Here is a 22,924-nt window from a genome sequence, read left to right as displayed (position 1 = left end):
ATCATAAAATATGCCCTAACTGGAGCAGGTTCAGCAAGACTAAATGAACTGCCATAAAGGAAAATCATGTCCCTGGAATCAAACCTGGAAGCATGTCCCACGACAGTAACAGGTTCAAGGACAAGTAGCAAAGACAACGCTGTTGTAGATTAAAGCATAATGTCCCTCACCTGTAGCGGGTTCAGCAACAAGTGGACTTGCTGAGCTGCCCAGCCTGAGCACCAGGCTGCCGAGTTCATGCAGAGCACACACCAACACATGCTGACTGGCGGTGAGATCCGCACCCTGGGACTTCCCTTCCGCAGCGTCGATGGTAGCTTCACCTGAACACAGAATTGTCTTGAGATGAAAAGTGAATTTCACTAAATTTGATAAAATGGTACAATTGAAAACATTCTAAGATAACATGTATGTGCTGGGAGAAGTTCCTCCTCCCTCACTCACTATAATAACATCTTAGTTTTAACACAATATTAAAAAGTACATTCAAGAGAATGAAAGGAACAATGAGAGCGAGTGAATGTTGTTTCACTTTTTAGTCACCACTATTCCAGCCATATTACAACTACCCATAAATAACCAACTCTGGGCCCAGCAAACCAGTGGTTGATATCATGACCAACAATGACACATCATCAGCCAGGTTACAAATTATCATCAGCCATCTTCATTTTAGCTGGCTTTATGAAACATGGGGATCTTCTGTCAAAGAATCCTCACAAGAATTCCTTTACAAAGAAAGTTCAAGAGTCAAGAGAATATTTTCATTCACTCATGCTTGTCATTTGGCTCCTAGAACATTATAACTAACAGAGTAAACTGTCTTACCAACTGAGTTCATTTGCTTGATGATGATCTGACATATTTCTTTGGCCGCGGCGATCTGTGCCTTCTCTCCCAGCATGCCCCCAATGGCGGAGCGGATGATGAAGAGGACGCACTTTCTGGCGTACACAGCATCTACGTGGGACGGAGTGGCCCGTGGGTTGGCCACCACCTCCAGGATGTGGTTCAGGAAGATGGAGATGTTCCTCTCCAGCCACAGACCACCCATACACTTGATGAACTCAACGTACGCCTGCAAACACATTCACAACTGGGTCACAATCTTGGGACGGAAGGTAAGTTAACAATATAAGATAGCTACGGGATAAAGAACAATGAAGGACAAAGTGTGGTGTATTTCACAATAAAACATTGTTCTATAATGACGTCATTTCTGGGGATTCGAACATGCAATTGCAACTTGATGATGTTGTAAACTGGACAAAATTATTTTTTAAACCCAGTTCTGGACCTATCATCATTTAATTGTGGTATCAAAGACATTCATCATTCATCATGGCAAGTAAACAGATGTATCTCATTCAGACCCTGTAACAAAAAATATCCAAAAACTCTCAGGCAAGTCTAGATTTCTTCAGTTTCAGTTTTTTTAAATGAACAGATTCTTGGCGATCCTTCCTTTTACATATCAAAAGAAAGTTTACACTTTTGGGAATATTCTTAAAATATTTAGGACTAAATGTTGAGGAAAGCCCAAAGTGATGAATGTCATTGATACCTTCCACATTAGTGAAAGTTGACTATCAGTAATTCGAGACAAAATGAACAATTATAAACATATTGGTGAGTGAGTGAATGTTGTTTTATGCTTCATTCAGCAATATCCAGCTGTAATGCAATAGCCAATAAATTATGAAGCCTGGGCTAGCAGATCAGTGGTTGACAGCATGAGCAACAGTCAGCACTAACGGTACAATGTCACCCAGACAGCCAGGACACACATTCCAACCACTGATGTTAGTGGGGACCCATACCGCCAACAATCCCCACACATTACACATGTCAACCAATAGGTAGCCATTCTGACCACAGCTGAAGACTACTTGCTATGACTAAGACTGGAGTGGAGTTTGTTTCATAATTATCTGCACACAAAACAACAGTGTCTTATTCATAGCTCACCTTGTTCAGTCCCTGAACCATATTATTTTTCATTCCGCCTAACAGTAATGCTATACTCCTAAATGAAACAAGTCTAGATTTTGCAAAGGTTCTGAAACTCCCATCTCACTGGGGCTCCTTTTCAATTAGAATGAAGTTGCTCGTTTCTATCAAACTTATATATTTTAGAGACTAAATGTAAGTCTATGTTGATAAATATCTGTATTTATCCTGGAAGCCTCATCCTATTAAATCAGCATTGAAATCTACTGTAAACTTTCAAATATCCCTTGGCTTTTGCGTTTTTAAACACCAGTTCACACATGTTGGCCTCAAACTGTCAAGTATATTTACAATTTAGACAGGAATCTCAATAAACTTGGACCTCTCAAGTGTAATTACATAATAACGATATTTCACAACAATAAGCAAAAGCTAAGTGACAACGCTCATAATATCTGGGGGCAAGGGGACAGCCACCAGGTGTAAACTGATCGCTGTGAGAACATGCCACAGCAAACTAAACCTTCCAACATGACAGCATGCGGTTTTCATTCAGGCCAGACATTTTTACACATTGCTGACATAGATTATCGCTGGTACAAGTACGTCCATATGTCTGTAGGAACATTAAAGGTTGACAAAACTCAAGGGTCTGTCAATCATTTTCAGTTTAGAAGATGTAATTAATGTGAACTGGAGACATTGTCTGTGTCATTAAGATAAATGTTTATTGTTAGAATGAGGTGGGAGATATAAAAGATCCTAAATCACTTGCTACAACTGTCGGTATGGCTGACCCTACTCGTTCCCTACCGTGATAGTGCTGGAATATTGCTGAAAGTGGCGTAAAAACATACTAACTCCCTTCAATAGGGTTAGAAATTAATTAATATTATCACTAGTCAGCAGAAACTACCTGCTAGAGAGTTGCCATCTACCTAATGGTAAAAATTATAATCTATAACATTTTAGTGGTATTAACAGACATTATAAGAGTTACACTCAAGCCGCACCCTCAACTGCGCACTTCCTACTGTGCACCAGCCTGCACGTGCATCACATGCTGGTGTCAACCCCACAGCCCAGTCCCTCAGTAGCTGGGTATGCTTGCATCACTTACTAAAGGAGGTATAAGTTAACCTTTCATCACGAGATATGGTATTTAGACATATGTTCATCATGAACAAGATATGCAGGCCTTTGCAGTATAATTATAATAAACACTGCGGTCACGATATATATTATATAATTATTATTGTACCGATATATACAACCCTTGGGTTATAAGAGGTAAAAAGAATGAAATATTAGCCATATGAAACTCTGTGACACTTCATAAGCTATAATTTTCATCTACTTAATTTATACAGGGTAAACCTTCATAATATTCTCATGCAGCATATATTAATTAATTATGTTTGAACCTTATTCAACGTGTCCTAGAAGTACCAATTGACCCTTGTTTTTTTCACACACTCATGAGTGTGTGTCATTCCACAAGACGTATGGAATCTATAATAAGGCAAGTCTAGGTTCACTAATGTGATCGGTGGTAAAGGCTTAAAGGTTCTTTCATTGTATTCAATCAAAAATGTTTTGTTATAAAGTTCATTTTGAGTTGATTTTTACTTCACAATGAATTGGATCTTAATCTCTTGTCATTTCAACATAAATAGACATTTATACTACAGCTATATTATACCGTATTTGACATAATAAGCGCCCAGAGTGCTCTCAAAATTAGAAATAGGGGGCTCTTATTAGAATATTATTTTGGTGAAAAAACAACAGAGTTGAACGATTGTAAATTTTGTGGTTTGTGCTGACAGCCTGATATGTTTATATACGACAGATGCATTTCAGAATTTAATTTCCCATAATTAACGATGCATATAACACACATATATTACACGAATAAATAAGTCTTGTGTAGATTGATCAATCGCAAGGGGTGCTAATTGGGATTGTTCACTAGCCAATATATCAGCAAATATTACCGAGGACGCTTATTACGACAAATACGGTACTTTAAATACACCCTCAATTCTTTTAAGTACTATCTTTGCAATCTTATTTTATTAATCACCCAATTTGTGTGATAAAGACAAAATGATAGTGATGATTTTGTTTTACAAATATTTATGTTATCTTTCATTCTATTTTATGGTCATTTTACCTCATAAATACTGACTAGATAAAGATTTATTTTATCTACTGATTAATTACTATGTACATGGTGCCATTAATTTTGGAAAAGAGACACATATCTGAATACATCAGAACAGCCAAACAGAAGCTAATAACAGACACATTACATCTGCATTAAACAAATCCCCCTGGTCCTATTGTTCTCCCCTCCACTGCCCCCCCACCTTTGCTCACCCCACCCCCAGGTCAAGCGCCTGCCCCGATGACCTGCAATCTCCTCTTGTATCTACCCATCATCACTTTGATGAGCTGGAGATGTTATGCCAACCTACTCCACCTTCCCATAATGCTTCAATTGACCCTTGGCCTTTCTATATGACCGAATCATATGGCCATCAGCTGGCACTGGTTCATCAAAGACCTATTTCCATCATCACCAATCTCCCACAATCTCTGTGAGCACTACACTTCTCTCACTGTAAATAACAGCTCTCACCTGAGGTTTGTGTCTTATAGAACTCTGGGGAATACTGACCACATCAGTAACAATGTACATTACCATGAAGTATCAGATATGTCAGATGTTCACAGAAAACCAATTCAGAATTCTGGTATCTAAAATGAATCAAATTATTTTTTAGTTATTTTATTTCTTTTTTAAATAGTTTGCCTGTTTACATTCATTTACCTTTTCACATTTGTAAAAAGAAAGTGTTGGGGGTAATTTTGCCTTACTTGACTGATAGGCGACCAAAAAGGAGTGTAGACATGAGGCCTGAAGTCATACAAAGACCAAAATAAATACCTGACCTAAAGACTACCATTATCGATAACAGAAACGCCACAAGATCTTGAATGACGTTTATTATTTATTTCCTTATTTTCCCATTGGCCATTATCATATCATATAGCAACCTGCCCTCATCCGTTTCTCATTTGATATCAGTTTTTTAGTTCTTGAGTACTAGAGTCTACAGATTATCCTGTAAGAAAAGTTTGTACGATTTACAGTGCACTACTACAACTTCGATTGGCAATAAATGATAATAATTTTTAAAAATTAAAACGTAAATACATGTACAACACAAACAGCACTGTTTTTAAAAAACAATATGGTGGCCCCCTATATATAAAAATTACCACTGTTGTTTTTTTATCTGGAATCCTTATTCAAACCTCATTTTCAATCAGTCTTACATCAACATTAATACAGAATATAAAGATGACTGTCGGCAGTATTCTTATGAATGTTGGTTAACACCACAGTGAAGTGTTACAGCCATATCACAGCAGCCTGTTTTGTTTGTTTGTTGTTTAATGCTGCATTTAGCAATATTCCAGCTATATGATGGCGGTCTGTAAATAATTGAGTCTGGACCAGACAATCCAGTGATTGACATCATAAGCATTGATCCACGCAATTGAGATCAATGACATGCATCAACCAAGTCAGCGAGCCTGACCGCCCAATCCCGTTAGTCGCCTCTTACGACAAGCATAGTCGCCTTTTACGACAAGGATGGGTTGCTGAAGACCTATTCTACCCCAGATCTTCATGGGTCTACGGGAGTCTGTATACAACCTAGTCTGTACCAGGTAGACTTATGGCTGATCTTCACAGCTCATAACTTCATGTGCTTAATGTAATTATTTGTTTCACAATATCAGGAAATGTGTAACCAATGTTATATTAGGGATAACACTTTCTTCGTAAGGTGCATATTCTCGTACATTTTAGGGGCGAGTCCCGTCCTACCCCGGATCTTGATGGGTCTACAGGAGTCTGTATACAACCTAGTCTGTACCAGGTAGACTTATGGCTGATCTTCACAGCTCATAACTTCATGTGCTTAATGTAATTGTTTGTTTCACAATATCAGGAAATGTGTAACCAATGTTATATTAGGGATAACACTTTCTTCGTAAGGTGCATATTCTCGTACATTTTAGGGGCGAGTCCCGTCCTACCCCGGATCTTGATGGGTCTACAGGAGTCTGTATACAACCTAGTCTGTACCAGGTAGACTCATGGTTGATTGCACTTTGACAAACCAGCCAGAGGACACACTGCAACCTATCCACCCTACTTCATTGTCTAGCTTTGGTTACTGGTGGCCTATAGCCCGTGTTTTAAACTATTAATGATATTGTTATGCTCAAATATGTTTCATCAATTGTTTTCATCCTACAACGAACCAAATTATTTTTCAGTTAATTTATTTCTTTTTTAAATAGTTTGCCTGTTTACATTCATTTGCCTTTTCACATTTGTAAAAAGAAAGTGTTAGGGGTAATTTTGCCTTACTTGACTGATACGCAACCAAAAAGGAGTGTAGACATGAGGCCTGAAGTCATACAAAGACCAAAATAAATACATGACCTTAAGACTACTCAGCAATATTACAGCTATATAACGGCGGTCTGTAAATAATCGAGTCTGGACCAGACAATCCAGTGATTGACATCATGAGCATTGATCCACGCAATTGAGATCAATGACATGCATCAACCAAGTCAGCGAGCCTGACCACCCAATCCCGTTAGTCGCCTCTTACGACAAGCATAGTCGCCTTTTACGACAAGCATGGGTTGCTGAAGACCTATTCTACCTGGGATCCTGTATACAACCTAGTCTGTACCAGGTTGACTTATGGTTGATTGCACGATGACAAACCAGCCAGAGGACACTGCAACCTATCCATCCTACTTCGATGTCTCTGATGACAAGCATCGGTACTGATGAACCCCGAATCCCCACAGGAACAAAAACACTCTGAACTTTCCTTAAAACACATTTGCACACAATCAGCTGTATCAAAGCATGTTTCTATTTTCACCCCCACACAATCCAGACCTGTGTTCAAGCTGGAGCAATTACCATGTTGGCATCAGGAAATTTGTTCCCTATCAAATAAGTAAAGTTTGTACAGGGACAAAGCTTCAGTGTGCGTCTGTGAGTCATTCCACCAACATGGGCAGCTCACATTGGACCATATGAATCACCAACATACCAGGACCATTTTTATGAAGAGAGCCATTTGTAGAAAATTACAGGCCATATAACGTCACTTGACTACACACCCAAAGGGAGCAAGTTCTTGCAGCAAACAATGATAAAGCTAAATTCCCAGTGACTTTATAAGAAGCTAAATATCTTGAGAAGAGCTGACTTTTCCGTACATATGCTAGTACTTTATCTGGGGTAGAATAGGGCTTCAGCAACCCACGCTTGTCGTAAAAGGTGACTATGCTTGTTTTATAGGTGACCAACTGGATCAGGTGGTCAGACTCGCTGACTTGGTTGATGAATGTCATCATAACCCAATTGAATGGATCGATGTTCATGATATCAATGACTGGATTGTGTGGTCCTGACCCGATTATTTACAGACCGTTGTCATACAGCTGGAATATTGCTGAGTATGGCGTTAACAACAAACAAATCAAGCAAGTGATAGAGTCAGTTCCTTGATGAAGATACTAGCCTCTGTACCGAAAAATTGCATTTATAAGATACAGAATCTGTAATGAAACACCAAATCTCTCCTCACCAGCTGTCAACAATGTCTACATTAGAACTACTATTTCTGATTTGCCACTTACAGATATTAAGAACAAATACCCAGTGCTAGTGAAAGGCTTGTCAATTTATGCACTTATCTTAAGAGCTAGTGACCACATAGCCACAACTGGACCTATAAAGATATTTCACTAGACCTTCATCACCAACACACATTAGCCTACTTGTGTTGTTTTGTCATCAAAAGCATGAAAGTATCTGTGTATATTTTGAAAGAAACCTGTCAAGTTGTTTGTACCAGATAGATGAGGTCAGTAGCTTGCAGACAAATAGGAGGTCATCAGGGTGAGTCATGGTCTATATTGTCCAGTTACGAAGACCCAAGCCAGGCCACAGACTTAGTTGTCCTGCTGATCACATGCCTGGCATTATCAATACAGCAACTGTGACCACAAATCCCTCATTCAGTATTTCATATATTTCTTTTTTTGTCTGTTTCTTGTTCAAACCGCAATATTCTAGCCATGTGGCGGCAGTCTGCAAATAGTCAATTTTGAACCAGACAATCCAGTGATTGATATTACTGTCTGGGTAAGTTGACACGCAATCAACAAAGTCACTGAGTCTGACCACCCAATCTATTAAGTAACTTCTTACGACAAGCATAGGTTGCTTGGGACCAGTTCTAGCCCCGGAATCCCCAAGGAATCCTTAATTTAGAAAGTCATTACATACCAGATGATGTTCTGGGGAATCACTATGCCCCAATCTCCTATTTGACTATCTATATTATTTCGCTAGAGAACAGTCTGTTTGGTAACTAAGTTCTTGTTACTTATCCAGCATATATTAAGGTGCACTCATTGTGACAATTACGCCTTAATTTGAACATGATGTACTATTGCTCTTTCGGCCAAATATACGAATAAACTGTCTGTCTGTATGTCTGTCTGACTATGCCCTAACATAAGTGACTGAAAAACCATTTTTAGATGTTAAATGTTTAATTTTGTTATAAGTTTCTTTAATCACTTTACTGATTTGTCTGTTTGATAATAAAATTACTTGTCTGTAGACCCAAAAAATAGTTTTTAAAAATCTGTACCGAAACTCATCCATGTTTTTAATCAAGATAAAATTATCTGGCACACTTTCAACAGATAATCCCTTTGTTCTATGCTAACAGTTGGAAGGCAGGTGCCCTAACTTGGCAAGGACTGTGCTAAGTCATTAAGCATATCACTTGCACAAACAAGCAATGTTTATATAGTTTCTGCATGGCATCCTGCAGCAGCCATCATAGTGGCAAGCACCTAGTCAACACAGGCAGTTGTCACTTTGAACATGCTTCCAAGATGAAGTGTAAACAAAGCAGGTACTTCATCAGGTGCAAGACTCAGCCACCAGTGTGTGAATTCCAGTTACGATCTATATGAAGGTGGTCACAAAACTTCCACAGCATGTTAGACAATTAAATTTCCCAACATTTCAGTCAATTCCAACATGCATAAAACATCTGATCTTCCTGGAAACTCTGCTTGTTAGGTGTGGAATCCTACTTGGATGTAGCTTCCAAAACAAGTTTGAATATTCCAGTTTACTTAAATATTCTTTGTTGACAGTGATTTCTTAGTCTGTATTCCCCCAAGTCAAGGATGATTTATAAATATTTTTATTATTCCTTCACAAGTGAGCATTTTTGTCTTGATGGATAAATCATATCCACAGACTCAGAATTTCAAACACGTGAAATAAATTTTACATATCAAGAACAGCAATAATTTTCTTGTCATCTGTTAACAATATATTTTGTAAGTACATATACATGTAGTAACAACTTCAGCGTTAATCATATTGGAAGGTAAGCCTCACTGCCATTTCATTCAAAGAAATCCTTCAAAGAAATTGTGTTTCATTACATTAATTTTCATATCGGTTCCAACCAAAATCTAAAAAAGATCACTTCAAGAAAGCATTGTCTGTCATCTAACCATAAAACCGTAAGTTTTACAAACTGTATTGTAAACCAAGCACATAAAACTAAAGGCCTAAGCCTCCCCTACACATCTGATATAAAGGTTGTATACATGTGGTGCCCTCCCCCTCACGTTAAAGCTGTGGACATGTGGTTCTCATATCTGGCACCAGTACATAAGTATTGAATTACCCCAGGTGATACGGACCTATATCTGCCTATCAGGTCTTACATTAGGGGTTTTGGTGTGTGCTATTAGCTTTCTTACTTTCAGTTATATAACTGTTGTTTCACATTCCAACCTACATTGCTATGCTACTTCCATTAGGCCAAACATTATAATTTTATATTTCATGGATTTATTCCAGCTTTTTTCGGTCGAAATAATTCATTATTTATTATTTATATGAAAGTAATTCTGCCTTGGAGTTAAAACTTCAGGTTGCCTCTTGAATCACTGAAAGCGATGTAGACATAGAATTTATATATATGTAACATTTAATATTGCATAAGAGAGCCTATATTAATAGCGGGAGACATAAAAAAATACATATTTTTATGTTAAATTATTACTTAGGCCGGCTGCTTTTCAGTAGGGTGGCAGGCCTGTGAAACGAAAAATAAAAGATGTGTGGCCTTAGGTGAGTCAATAAGTTGAGCCTAATGCTGTTTCAACTTGTATTTCAGTTCTTTCAATGTTTTTGCTAAATGCTGGAAGAAAACCCAAACTGACACCACAAAGATGTTTACAACCTTCTTAAAACCCATACACAGTAGGATCCTGACACCACTAAGGGAGACAACACGACACATCAAATTTCCACACACATTTGACCACTGAGCCACCTGCGCTCTCCCCTGACTGAATACACCCCGAGGTCCCCAACTTCAAAGTGATGCCGGTGTATGATCACCCCCTTGTTCCTGCCTCTGAAGCCAGCCCATCAAGTTGAAGAGAAGCCTCAAGCACAATTGGCCACCATCCAACAATAAGCATCCAGCCATGAATGTCGACTAGACAACCCTGAACCTAATCAAGCTAACTGATGTATTTATTAGAAGGTACCACACACCTACCCCTTGTATTCATACATAATAAACACTGCCGTGTACACCTCCAAGAAACACAAACCAGGGATTATATGGTAATTATGTCCCAGGTTCCTTGATAACACTACACGTGCTGCTGATATATTGCAGTTATTTCTCTATACCACGCAGGGAATATGCCTGTTCTAGTCCTGACAAGGGTTATCGGGATGTATCAGTTATGAGAATGTTATTTGTGGGATTTTCACATTGCCATGAAATACCTATCATACATTATAGACTGAACAAGATCTTCAACAAGCTATAACTATAGTGTGTAAACAGTGATGTAGGGATCTTGTTTATTACATCTTCAGTCAAGGTTTACAAAACCTGAGATTATTAAAATATGGTACCCTACAAGTAAGTGTTTTTTAAAGGTGTTTTAATGAGAAACTGTACTTTGTGTTGAGTGAGTGAGTGAGTATGGTTTTACGCCACTTTTAGCAATATTCCAGCAATATCACGGTGGGGGACACCAGAAATGGGCTTCACACATTGTACCCATGTTGGGAATCGAACCCAGGTCTTCGGCGTTACGAGCGAACGCTTTAACCACGAGGCTACCCGACCACCCCTCACATTGTGTTGAGGTTAAGCATCTAGCTTTATTTATTTACTTGGTGACATCAATACGTATCTATTTATTTTTTTATCTATCCATTTTATCAAACTTTCGACAACAAAATAATTGTCCCTGTAAGCCTGTGTGTGAAATGAATACAATGGTGTACAATCCAAAATCTTGTCTCCGTGTTGTTTTTATATTTTGGAATTTACATGTAAGGTAAAGGAGCTAATCCCACCTAGATGTTGTGAACAAGGAAGACATTGTTTTATAAACAATACAGTCAGGGAAACAGTGTGACACAGTGTGACACAGTGTAGACTTACGTGGGTGACTCCGACCCGTATCTCCCTGTTGACACTGCCAGTGCCTTTGATCATCTCTCCGGCAGTAGACCCCTTCAGGAAGCCAATCCCCCCTCGGAGGAACCCCGCTGCTAGTATGTTTAGCACATCCATCAACTTTACTGATCGCCCTCTCACTGAAATAAATATATTATGTTATAGAGCATATCATCAAAAAGTTCTAAAATGACCCAAAACACTGGTGTACATACAATTACATAACCTAGAGTGAGTTGGGACTTACATATTATGCTATATACTGGTGAGAGAGTTTCGTTTGGCGCACCTTTTAGCAATATTCCAGCAATAGCACGTGAGGCTTCACCAGAATGGACTTAACACATTGTACCCAAGTGGGGAATCGAACCCAGGTCTACGGCATGACAAGCGCATGCTTTACCCACTAGGCTACCCAACTGTCCCATATTGCTAAGGGAAGAACGAAGCATCTATTTTTTATGTTACATTGCCATTAAGAGATTACAAACATTCAACATTTAAGCTTCAGTGCTCTTTGAGTAGAACTGTTAAACTGAGTGAATGAGTATTGTTTTACGCCGCTTTTAGCAATATTCCAGCAATATCACGGTGGGGGACACCAGAAATGGGCTTCACACATTATACCCATGTCAGGAATCGAACCCGGGTCTTTGGTGTGACGAGTGAAGGCTTTAAGCACTAGGCTACCCGACCACCCCAACTGTTAAACTGAGACAGGTTGGCATCCCTGCCTTGTTGCATGGTTGAGCTACCTTGTGGTTGTCGAGGTGCTTGTGCTGTGGCCATCAGGTTGCCGAGGAGCTTCGCAACAGCACAGCGGGTGTCATAGTTGGAGCCATCAAGTGCTCGGAAACAAAGGGAGGCCACTGTTTCCAGCTCGTTGGTGTACATAAAGGGAGCCTCATTGACCAGTTGATACATGCACTGAAACAAAAAACAGATGAATACAAAATCGGTTATAGTTTGTTGTGGTATTTGATACACTAACCACCTGCTAGCATTGTTTTTATTTCGGTTTCTTAATAGCAACTTTCAATCTGATATCATGAAAGAATATGATGGCAGTCTGTAAAAAAATCGAGCCTGGACCAGAAAATCCAGTGATTAAGATCATAAGCATCACTACATGGAGTTGGGATACGATGACATGCAATCAACCAAGTCACTGAGTCTGACCACCTGACCCATTTAGGCACCTCTTATGACAAGCATAGGTTCCTGGGGACCAATTCGAACCCGAAATCCTCACGTGTAGTTGGCTTAGTGTGGGAGAAAATTACACATGTACCAATGAGGCCAAATGTCCGAGCATGTGTATGGTGCTGACAAATCAAGGAAGATAATGAGGGTAATTCAGGGTTTCAAACCATGGGTCAGCAGATCCAACAGATGTACGCAACACACTGTTAATTCAAATACATGTATTCCTATTAGCAAATTCTGCTTTAAATTCTCTGTTTATCTACACAGAATGAGTGTCAGACAAATTGACCTTGTGTATATATATATTACTCAAAAGAAGTTAAGGATCAGCCAATTTCTTTTTTTATTTAAGTTTAGTAACATGAAAGAATTGGGTGACCCTTACAATGTTTTTTGAGTTGTATATATTTACATTATTGGCCATTATTCATATTGCAATATACATATCTTATCATTCTGGTCTGGAATATTTCTTGGGTATTGCTTTAAGAATATTCTTTATTCCTGAACTGTTTTTAAACATTTAATAAAAGCATAATTCCGGATGTGGACAACACAGAGTGGGTGTACATGCTACCACAGGCGGCATATCTAGGAAATGAAGCATCGTTCACCAGGAATGTGTATACATAATGGCCCCGCCAGACTGGGCTCTGATTCACACTAGCCACATGTATGTATGTGTGCAGACTATAAATACATATACAGGAAGACTCCTTGATAAATAAACATCATTTCATCACAATTACAAGCACAGCACATCCACATTTCGGTAACAACCTCGGAGTGGACGGACCAGAGAGATGTGACTCCCAACGATCAGTTCAAGACAAATACACCATGGTGGATGAAGCCTACAGGGCTCATCTAATTGAAACCACCTAGAACAGGCATACCAACAAACATATACTGAGGTTGTGGATGTGGAGGGGATGTACTTTAATGTCTTGCTGAGCAAGATGGGGAAAGAATAAGAAGTATAGATCACTATATTAACTTGGCACAGTTACACTGCTGGGATCATGGGGGATGTATGTAAACAAGAGGGTTCTATTCTGTAAGCTTACACAGCTTAGAGGTAGGCTAACACTTGGTTTCTGAGAATATATAATTTCTCTTTTTTTTGATTGAAATGAAAAACTCCATTTAAATTGAAAAGGAGACCCAGTGAGATAGGAGAGAGAACCTGTGGAAAATCTAGACTTGCTTCATTTAGGTCTATATCATCACAGTTAAGGCTAGGAGGAAGGGAAATAAATTCGGTTCAGGGACGGTGAGACTGACAAAGCTTCAAGGTAGAACCTTGGCTTTTATACTTCATTTCAAAAGATACACCATTTGTCAAAATCTTAATCCTGGTAACCTGGCTTCCCCACCAATTATTTTCACAAACTAACAATTACACTAAATTTCAATTCCCTGCTGAATGCAACAAGGCCTGCAATACTGAATGTGATTCCCTAACCTTTCTTGCTAGCCTTTCTACCAAAGATGCTAATCCTGGAATTATCTAAGATCCCAAATATTCCATTTGTGTAGCTTGCAGTATCTTCCATCAGTCACCTAGACTAACATTTAGTCTATGAAATCTTATATTAGACAATACCCTTCTTGACTGTAAAAATAAAAAAACAAATTTTCCCTATGCTGATTTAGAGCTAGCTAGAGCTGGCTAGACTCGCTTTTGTGTATGTTTCTAGATTGTGTTGTTTTTCATAAAATAAATATATTCCAGTCATGGTGCAGACTTTCAGTCACCCACCTTGTTTAAACTATGATAAAAATAATGTGTATATCCTGTCTAAAAACCATAGCCAGGATTTATTTTGCCTCATTATATGTTATTGAAATTTTATGGAATATTTTCGTTGACCACCATATGTTTACGCCCATCGTTTCGATCAGAATATAAACAAATTATCAACCTCCAACTCAGCAAACTTCTTTGTTACACTATGATGAAACATAGAATTCAACATTTTTACAGAACATGATTGTTTGTTATTTCCCCTTTCAACAGGCCTTTATGCATCTTATCACACCAATCTCATCTTGCTGAGTCAGCAATCCAACACTGAAGACAACAAACCCTCTCGACCAATATAGCAACCTGTAGCATCAAACAGGAAACTCTGGCAGAGGAATACCAGCTGGTAATCTCTGTCCAACTATCTCCCGTTCTCATCCCCTATGTTCTGTCCCGTTCTGCTCACTTTCATTTCATGCATATTCCTTGTCCTCCATTGTGGCACTGTGTTAGCCCCAGAACACACGATACCATAAAAGTAGAAAACATGCCAAGATTGGTGAAATTTTTATTCACTGAATGACATCCACTGTGCCTTTGAAGATATTTTTACTGAAGTTGCTATGTATGATTTACCATAGAAACGTCTCCACGGGACAGGTGTGTGAGATATTGCACCACCTGATGGAGCGTGATGCAGCGAGTCAGTGGGGAGCATCATGGTGTACGGTGCATGTCAGCTGTAATTAGCAGCACCAACACACTGCACGTAGGCCTCTTATAGCTAGTCGCAGATGTAGGCCTCTTATAGCTAGTCGCAGATGTAGGCCTCTTATAGCTAGTTGCAGATGTAGGCCCCTTATAGCCAGTTGCAGACGTAGGCCTCTCATAGCTAGTTGCAGACGTAGGCCTCTTATAGCTAGTTGAAGATGTGGGCCTCATATAGCCAGTTGCAGACGTGGGCCTCATATAGCTAGTTGCAGACGTGAGCCTCATATAGCTAGTTGCAGGCGTGGGCCTCATATAGCCAGTGGCAGACGTGGGCCTCATATAGCCAGTGGCAGACGTGGGCCTCATATAGCCACTGGCAGACGTGGGCCTCATATAGCCAGTGGCAGACGTGGGCCTCATATAGCCACTGGCAGACGTGAGCCTCATATAGCCAGTGGCAGACGTGGGCCTCATATAGCCACTGGCAGACGTGGGCCTCATATAGCCAGTGGCAGACGTGGGCCTCATATAGCCAGTGGCAGACGTGGGCCTCATATAGCCAGTGGCAGACGTGGGCCTCATATAGCCAGTGGCAGACATGGGCCTCATATAGCCAGTTGCAGACGTAAAGGACAATTGTAAAAGGAGATATTACACTGGCTTACCAATATTTCACCATATTAGGAGACACCAAAAATTATCTTCAAACATTACACCAATGTGGAGAATGAAACAAACGTTTGGCATGACAATCCAATGATTTAACCACTAAGCTAACTTGCTGGCAGAAGGTTAAAAAAAAGATCAGACTTAAACAGGCACTGTTCATCTTCAGGCTCCAATGTAAACCATGGATAACTACACCATAACACTTCGGGCACTTCTGCCAAACAATTGGATGTTATTTCTGGGAGAAAAAAGTTGATATATAATTGCTTTAGGAAAAACACATCAGTGAAACGTGACTCTAGAAGCAACACACACACATGAGATGTCCATGCAGTTCCTGAATTCATCCTGTCAGTATCTTCCTGCCTTCTCTGTCAGAAGACAAATACACATCTCCACAGAACTCATACACACAATATGACACACCAACTTCAATCTAACAAATCTACATCTTTGGATTGTGTCCAAGTGCAACAAAATGGTACTCTAAAATGGTTTAAGTCTGGTCTTGAAACATCAAAATACATGATTTGTCTCAAGCCAACATCAACACAGATCTCGTCAGGGACGTAAAAACTGGGCCATTTGCAGATACTGGTACAACATGTCCTTCACAAAACACAGCTGCCTCACCATGCACATATTGATAAAACTAAGACAAACTAAATAATTAAGATTTATACAACATATTCTACTGATTATTACTGTTATTGGGATTCAAATGTGGGAATCAAACACAGGACTTAACTGTGACAAGCCACCACTTAACCACTAGGTTATCCTACTGTCCTGTTTTGCCTAGAAAAGTATGAAAGTAGTCTGTCTCACAGTCCCTGAACCATATTATTTTCCCTTCTACCCAGCCCTTACTGTAATGCTATAGGCCGTAATGAAGCAAGTCTAGATTTCTACAGGTTCTGAATCTCCCATCTCCCTGGGCTCCATTTCAATTTGAATGTAGCTGCTTCTTTCTATCAACATTTATTATTTTTCAGAGACTAAGCCTTAATCTTGTTTGAAAGGTATGATAACAGTTACTACTTTCTTTTATCCAAAAGAGTGTCAGAATGATTGAATAATGATTAATGCCAGAAATATTATTGTCGCTAAATGGCTGAAATATTTCTGATGCCAGTTTAATGATTGAATAATGACTAATTCCAGAAATATTATTGTTGCTGTATGGCTGAAGTATTTCTGCTGTCTTTTATGTACCAGTTCGGTTACTATCAGCAATACAACTGCCTGAAGACTCATGGCAGCCTGTAGTATACATTCAAGTATGGAGCTACAAACCAGTGGTCAACAGTGTGAGCACCTGTCTGTACCAGGGTTTCATTCACAAAATGGTAGTTGCTATGCAAGAGCTATTCCTGCTCACCAACCATAATGGCCACCCAATGTTCATTGGGTCACCGCGCAACAAGCACACCATACTGGGTTTGATGGTACCCTGGAATACCTAGATGATAAATACCTGGGTATCATTAGACAAATAGTTACTCTTGTCAAGGTCAAGGACAAGGCCCCGAGGACCCGACACCTGAGGTGGTCTGACTTGACCGAGGCCACAGACCATTCAGACCAAAGAAGGGGTCGCTGGCCGAGGTGAATCGTGAAATGTTAGTATCTTGTTTTCTATCAGACGAGTCAATATTCATGAAGTGACATGTCACTACTGATCATGTGACTGGTCAATATTTGAGTGTCAGTCAAATGATTTTGGGGTCAACATTCAAATGTATTTTTTCGTCATGTGGTATGGATAACCCATAGGATTGCAAGATTCTTAACAGAGGAATAAGAAAAAAAGTTGCTTATCAACCTATCCTATACTCAACATCCCTTGTAAGTGTCACTCTCGGCAACCTGGGGTGGGATCTCATGCTTGTTGAGATGTGTTAGAGATCAGGATTGTGTAGTTACAACGTTTGCACGGGCTCACTGTGTGACATTGTACCATGGCAGTGCTCATGATTCAAGTTTAGAAATTAATGTTTATTTTCACTTGTCACAAAAAATGCTCTGCAGAGAGTTAACATCTTCTTGATTTTATAAGTGATAGTCCACCAGGAAATGTCATCAGTCCTTGGACACATCACCATAAACACAGCTGGAATCTTGCTGATCGCAGCAGCAAACAACACTCACTCACACATGCGATAACCACTGGTCTGTCTGCCCTAGCTTCCATGTCATTGCTGTAAAAGTACTGACAGCAACATTCATCCACTCACATTACCAGCACATAGCATATGTCATTATCTCTGAAGATATGATATTTTGTATTTAACGCAAGCCTGGTGCATGTATAAGGTTATGGCTATTTCTGCAACAGGTGGTAGAAATGATGTACACTGTTTCAGTAACGTTATCTGAACACGATCCTACACATGGCCATGTCTAACAAGCAGGTATTTTATCAGTAATGTCGGATGTATGGCCGAGGTTCTGGAGGACTAGTTACAACAGGTGGTTCCAGTCATATCAGTATCAACATAGGAACATATACGAGAAATTAAATGCTTATATGATATCTCCTTCATGTTTGGAGAGAAAGTAGCAGCTATATATCCTACTTCAGTTACCTCCCTTATCTTGGTGGAGAGTGTTCTGAAACAATCCCACAAACATACCTCTCTTCAGTGGCAAGTTGACTGAGTAACATTCACCCTATACCTGACTGAGCAGTAGCAGACAGAATTTATCATGTCCTAAAGTTCGAAATACCTCAGCTTATTTTTAATCAGTTTTTCAATACTCAGTGACCCAAGTACAGTTTCTCACAAAACAAAGATGGACTCCCTTCATAAAGACATTCTGTACTTCAAGACATTTAAACTACACTCAACATGGCAGACGGCTGCAGTTAAATGTATTATCAATCTGACAATCCAATGAGGTTACATCAAAGTTTAAGATCGAGACCCGCTTATCTCCTGTGATGAGCAAGGCTCCCTCCTTGCTAATAAAAGTTTGCTATATTGCTCAATTACTGGCTTGTGTGATAAGAGTCTGTGTGCTGGCACTCCTCTATTGTGGAAGAAAATGAGACAATTCTGATGACCTCAAGAAATCTTAATTGATAATTCAAACAATATAATTAGTTGGTAGAGCTTGATAAAATACCGCAGAACAAATGATGGAAGAGATTCCGTGCATTTTGTTGGCTAACCAAGTAATTTTTTGTTTGTTAATGCTTCCATACACCGAAAGAAATAGGCCACTCTACCAAACGACAACTGTTTCCTGATTGGCTGATCAGGGATAGAACTAAACTTAAAAGCTTCACTAGCCCGGGTAAAAATATATTGTCCCTGTAATGTTGAAACAATGGAGAAATTTGGAAATTTGTACTAGCCCACAGAAATTTATACTAGCCCCAGGCTAACAGGCTAGTGTTAATTTCTAACCCTGCTCAAAACAGAATGGGCAGGCCTTGTGTTGCATTACTGCAATGAATGAGGTTCCTTATTTTGTATTATTGTCTCATGTTAATGACTGTTTTGTGTTAATGATTAAGTGAGCTGTCTATGAAGTTATTATTGTAGACATACATATTTATAAGAATGAACTCCAACATGTTTTCACATTCATAGAGTTTGTGTACTTACATAAACTAAAAAATATTGAAGTCAATTCTTCATTAAACCCGTGAAGATCCGGATTAGAATAGTTCTACAGCAACCCATGCTTGCCGTAAAAGGCGACTATGCTTGTCGTAAGAGGCAACTAATGGAGGTGGTCAGGTTCGCTGACTTGGTTGATGCATGTCATCGTATCTCAATTGCGTGGATCGATGCTCATGATGTCAATCACTGGATTGTCTGTTCCAGATTCGATTATTTACAGACCACCGTCATATAGCTGGAATATTGCTGAGTGTGACAACAAATAAACAAATAAACAAACAAACAAACAAACAAACAAACAAATCTTAATTGAACAGCAAACACATAGTGAGACAGATGTAAGTCCTAGTATGGAAGAAAGCTTCTTCAAATCTTCTAATTTGGTCACAGGCTATCATTTCATGGGCTACCATGAGCAGAACTTACTAAACAGAAAAAGAATTCACTAGACTCTGGAATTGTACTAGTGTAGTGGCTAAAGTGCAGACTGAAGTCTGGTTTCAACAAGATAAAGATGGGCATCAGTCAGTACAAAAGTCTCCATCATGATACACATATCATCAATCAACTGCTGAAAAAGTAACCAAAACAGTGTCAGATCTTCCATTGAGAAAAGTAGTGTCTACAAACAACTTTTCCAGATCATGTTCATACCCTCTCATCCTCATCTATCAAACAACCTACAGCTACATTTCACATCACAGATTCGATTTGTTGTCATCCGAGAATATAAACTCAATTCTCAATCCTATGTGAAAGCCCTATCAGTTTTCTGAATGGAATCCAATTCAATTGTCAATGTCCTAAGTAGTTCCTTTGAGTGTGTCAGCTGTGCTAGCAGAAGACATAAATACCCTCTAAATCAACCCCAAAGACACTACCCAGAGGACCAGACTAGGTCTGCTACAATGTAATTACTAACAGCCTCTGATTGGTTTGTTCACTCATCCAGGTATCGGCAGATCGCAACAGCTCACGATATTTTACCCTGGAACCCGGAATCTGATCGATCCTGATGGAATCAATAGTTACAACTTCCGCTCATCATCAATCCATCGGAAACAACCCAACTTTCTGCCATAAAATTGAGTCTGCTGGACCACAATCCCATGTCTTATCACCACTAAAGCAGCTTAGTGAGTCAAGTTCTTTTTTAGCTGAAGCCTGATCAATGATCTCAATTTTGTTATTCATCAGCCAGAATCTCAAAGTTCCGTTTTCCATCACACATCAATGGTGATGATACTGATATGGGCTGGACTTTTCACATGTTATTACTTGTGTGGTTTTGTCCACTGGTTAAAAAATCAATTACAGATGAGAGATAACAATTCTACACAAATATATGAGCATTGCAAGAAATAGTGGTATTTTAGATTTGTCTGTGAATTTGGAATTATTGTTCCTATCTATAATATTAAAGATCACAATTGATAGGACAGTTCATCAAAATAAAACTGATAGATTTTCTTCATATTCTACCTTCTGTTGTGACAGCAGATGTCATCCTTCCATGGAGTGATATCTCTTGAATATGTATCCAAATTGCTTTATTTCAAAGTCTCTTTGAATGTTTTGGGTCAGCAATCAATATGGGGTCAGTTTAGCAATGAGAAACCGGAATACCAAAAACACAAAGGACCAGTAACTCAAAGTCACTTGTTCTCTACCACTGCTAGTCCTCAGAAGTGCCACCATCTTGAAACCAAAACATTCGTAGTATTAGTATGTCACTGTACTCTTACATTCTTGATCAATGCTATTGCCTGATTCATGCCGATCAGTCTCCAACACCAACACTATCCTTTTATCTGGAAGCTAGGGCCTTATAAAAGATTTAGTTGGTTTACGAGACAGACCAACAAAGAAGAACTGAAATCAAAAATAAAATGAAGTGACTTTGATAAATTATATTTTGGCCAAATCTTCGATGAAATGAAAAAAACAACAACCATAAAACAAGAGATTTTATCACCACTGTTTCGTAAGAAACGGTGAGTAATACTTATAAATATCTCTATTCTAACAAAAAAGGTCCTATTGAATTATCTTTTGGAATTGTTAGCAAGGTAGCAATATTAATCTTGAATATTAAAAGTATTTATCAACACCTACAAGGAATTTTCTTAACCACCTAACAAAAAATAAAAGGCCTAGTGACAAATTATTAGCACAAGTAAAATGATGAAAAAACTCTCCTCCTGTTGTCAGGTAGCAATTTCACTTTTCAACATGAAACAACTTAGTAAACTTAAGTCTGGCAAACTCTCAACAACTTGCAACCTCTTCTGCTAGGTTGGTGGGTGAAAAGCCATAGCAGACAGCAACATTATAACTCAGACAATACAACTATTGTATAAAACCCATATCACACTCTCACTCAGACACATCACCATTACATAATACTTTGTACTTCTCAAACACTCTCTGACCCAAAGCATGCCGCCAAAGAGCTCCAAAAGAGTTTGAAAGCCAACACTTGCAGACATACATGTTTACAAGCTGATCCATCTTTGCGGATGAACAAATATCAGAATGTGCGATAGCTCCACTAAAAGATTCACCTTTCACTACGGCTGTTACATGACGATGATCTGTGAAAATGTTCTATATAAAATAGCATTAAGCAAATGCTCACTAAAAGCATCAGGCCATCCAAGATGATACAGGATTGAGATGAGGGTAATTCAGAACTAACAGCAGCAAACAGACTGCGTACATCATTAGCTGTTTGTTCTCAACTTCCAACAGGGCTGATACAAGTGCCTACAGCACAGAAGATGTGACCAGATAGCTATTAGATATAATCCTCAATCTCATTAAAATCAGATCTTAGTTCTCACTGGGGTTTCTAAACAAAGATCTGAGGACATCACATTATGGGTCACATCAAAATGACCTTTCATCCGACCAATCAGAGCGTTGCTTACCAGATCATGCCAGTTACAGGCTTTATGACTGAATCCATACATTCTAAGCCATCTATGAGCCATTCCAGAATGTTCACTTGTTCAGTTTTCACATTTTTAATTGAGAAGTTATCAAAACATGTCTCAAAGCTTAGTCGCCAGTTTGAATCTAGTGGCCTGAAGTACAAGAAAGCTGCCTTTTGATTGACTAATGTCGACTTTTTGTCAGTCATTCCATTTGTCGGTCATAGTTCCGAAAAGTCAGTCTGACATTACCTGTAATGGGATGTCCTCAGATCCTTGTTTAGTGCTAATGAGAACTAACATGATTTCAATGAGACTGATATTATCCTACACTAATAAACAACCCTTGACTGCTCCTCCTTTAGACTGTCTTACTTGAAAACTTGCTACAGACAAAAATATAAAAGTAAAAGATATCAAAAAGTATTTAGTAAG

At 39.0% G+C, this 22,924-nt stretch overlaps 1 protein-coding gene across 6 annotated transcripts in view; it reads right to left on the bottom strand.

The window, feature by feature from the left end:
- LOC124118948 (HEAT repeat-containing protein 5B-like) overlaps window positions 1-22,924 on the bottom strand; it is a 126,419-nt gene that overhangs the window by 32,489 nt on the left and 71,006 nt on the right. For all 6 annotated transcript variants that reach the window (XM_046481289.2, XM_046481295.2, XM_046481280.2 and 3 more), the window contains exons 6-9: window positions 12,347-12,518; window positions 11,577-11,731; window positions 829-1,078; window positions 171-323 (exon numbers count right to left, since the gene is read on the bottom strand). In XM_046481289.2, the coding sequence (XP_046337245.2) occupies window positions 171-323; window positions 829-1,078; window positions 11,577-11,731; window positions 12,347-12,518 (730 nt within the window). The remainder of the gene's footprint in view (window positions 1-170; window positions 324-828; window positions 1,079-11,576; window positions 11,732-12,346; window positions 12,519-22,924) is intronic.

Source organism: Haliotis rufescens, unplaced genomic scaffold, assembly GCF_023055435.1.
Source record: "Haliotis rufescens isolate VD_foot unplaced genomic scaffold, xgHalRufe1.0.p SCAF_3, whole genome shotgun sequence".
Classification (NCBI taxonomy): Eukaryota; Metazoa; Mollusca; class Gastropoda; order Lepetellida; family Haliotidae; genus Haliotis; species Haliotis rufescens.
Note: the sequence above shows the minus strand (reverse complement) of the source record. Positions and strands in the feature narration are given on the sequence as shown.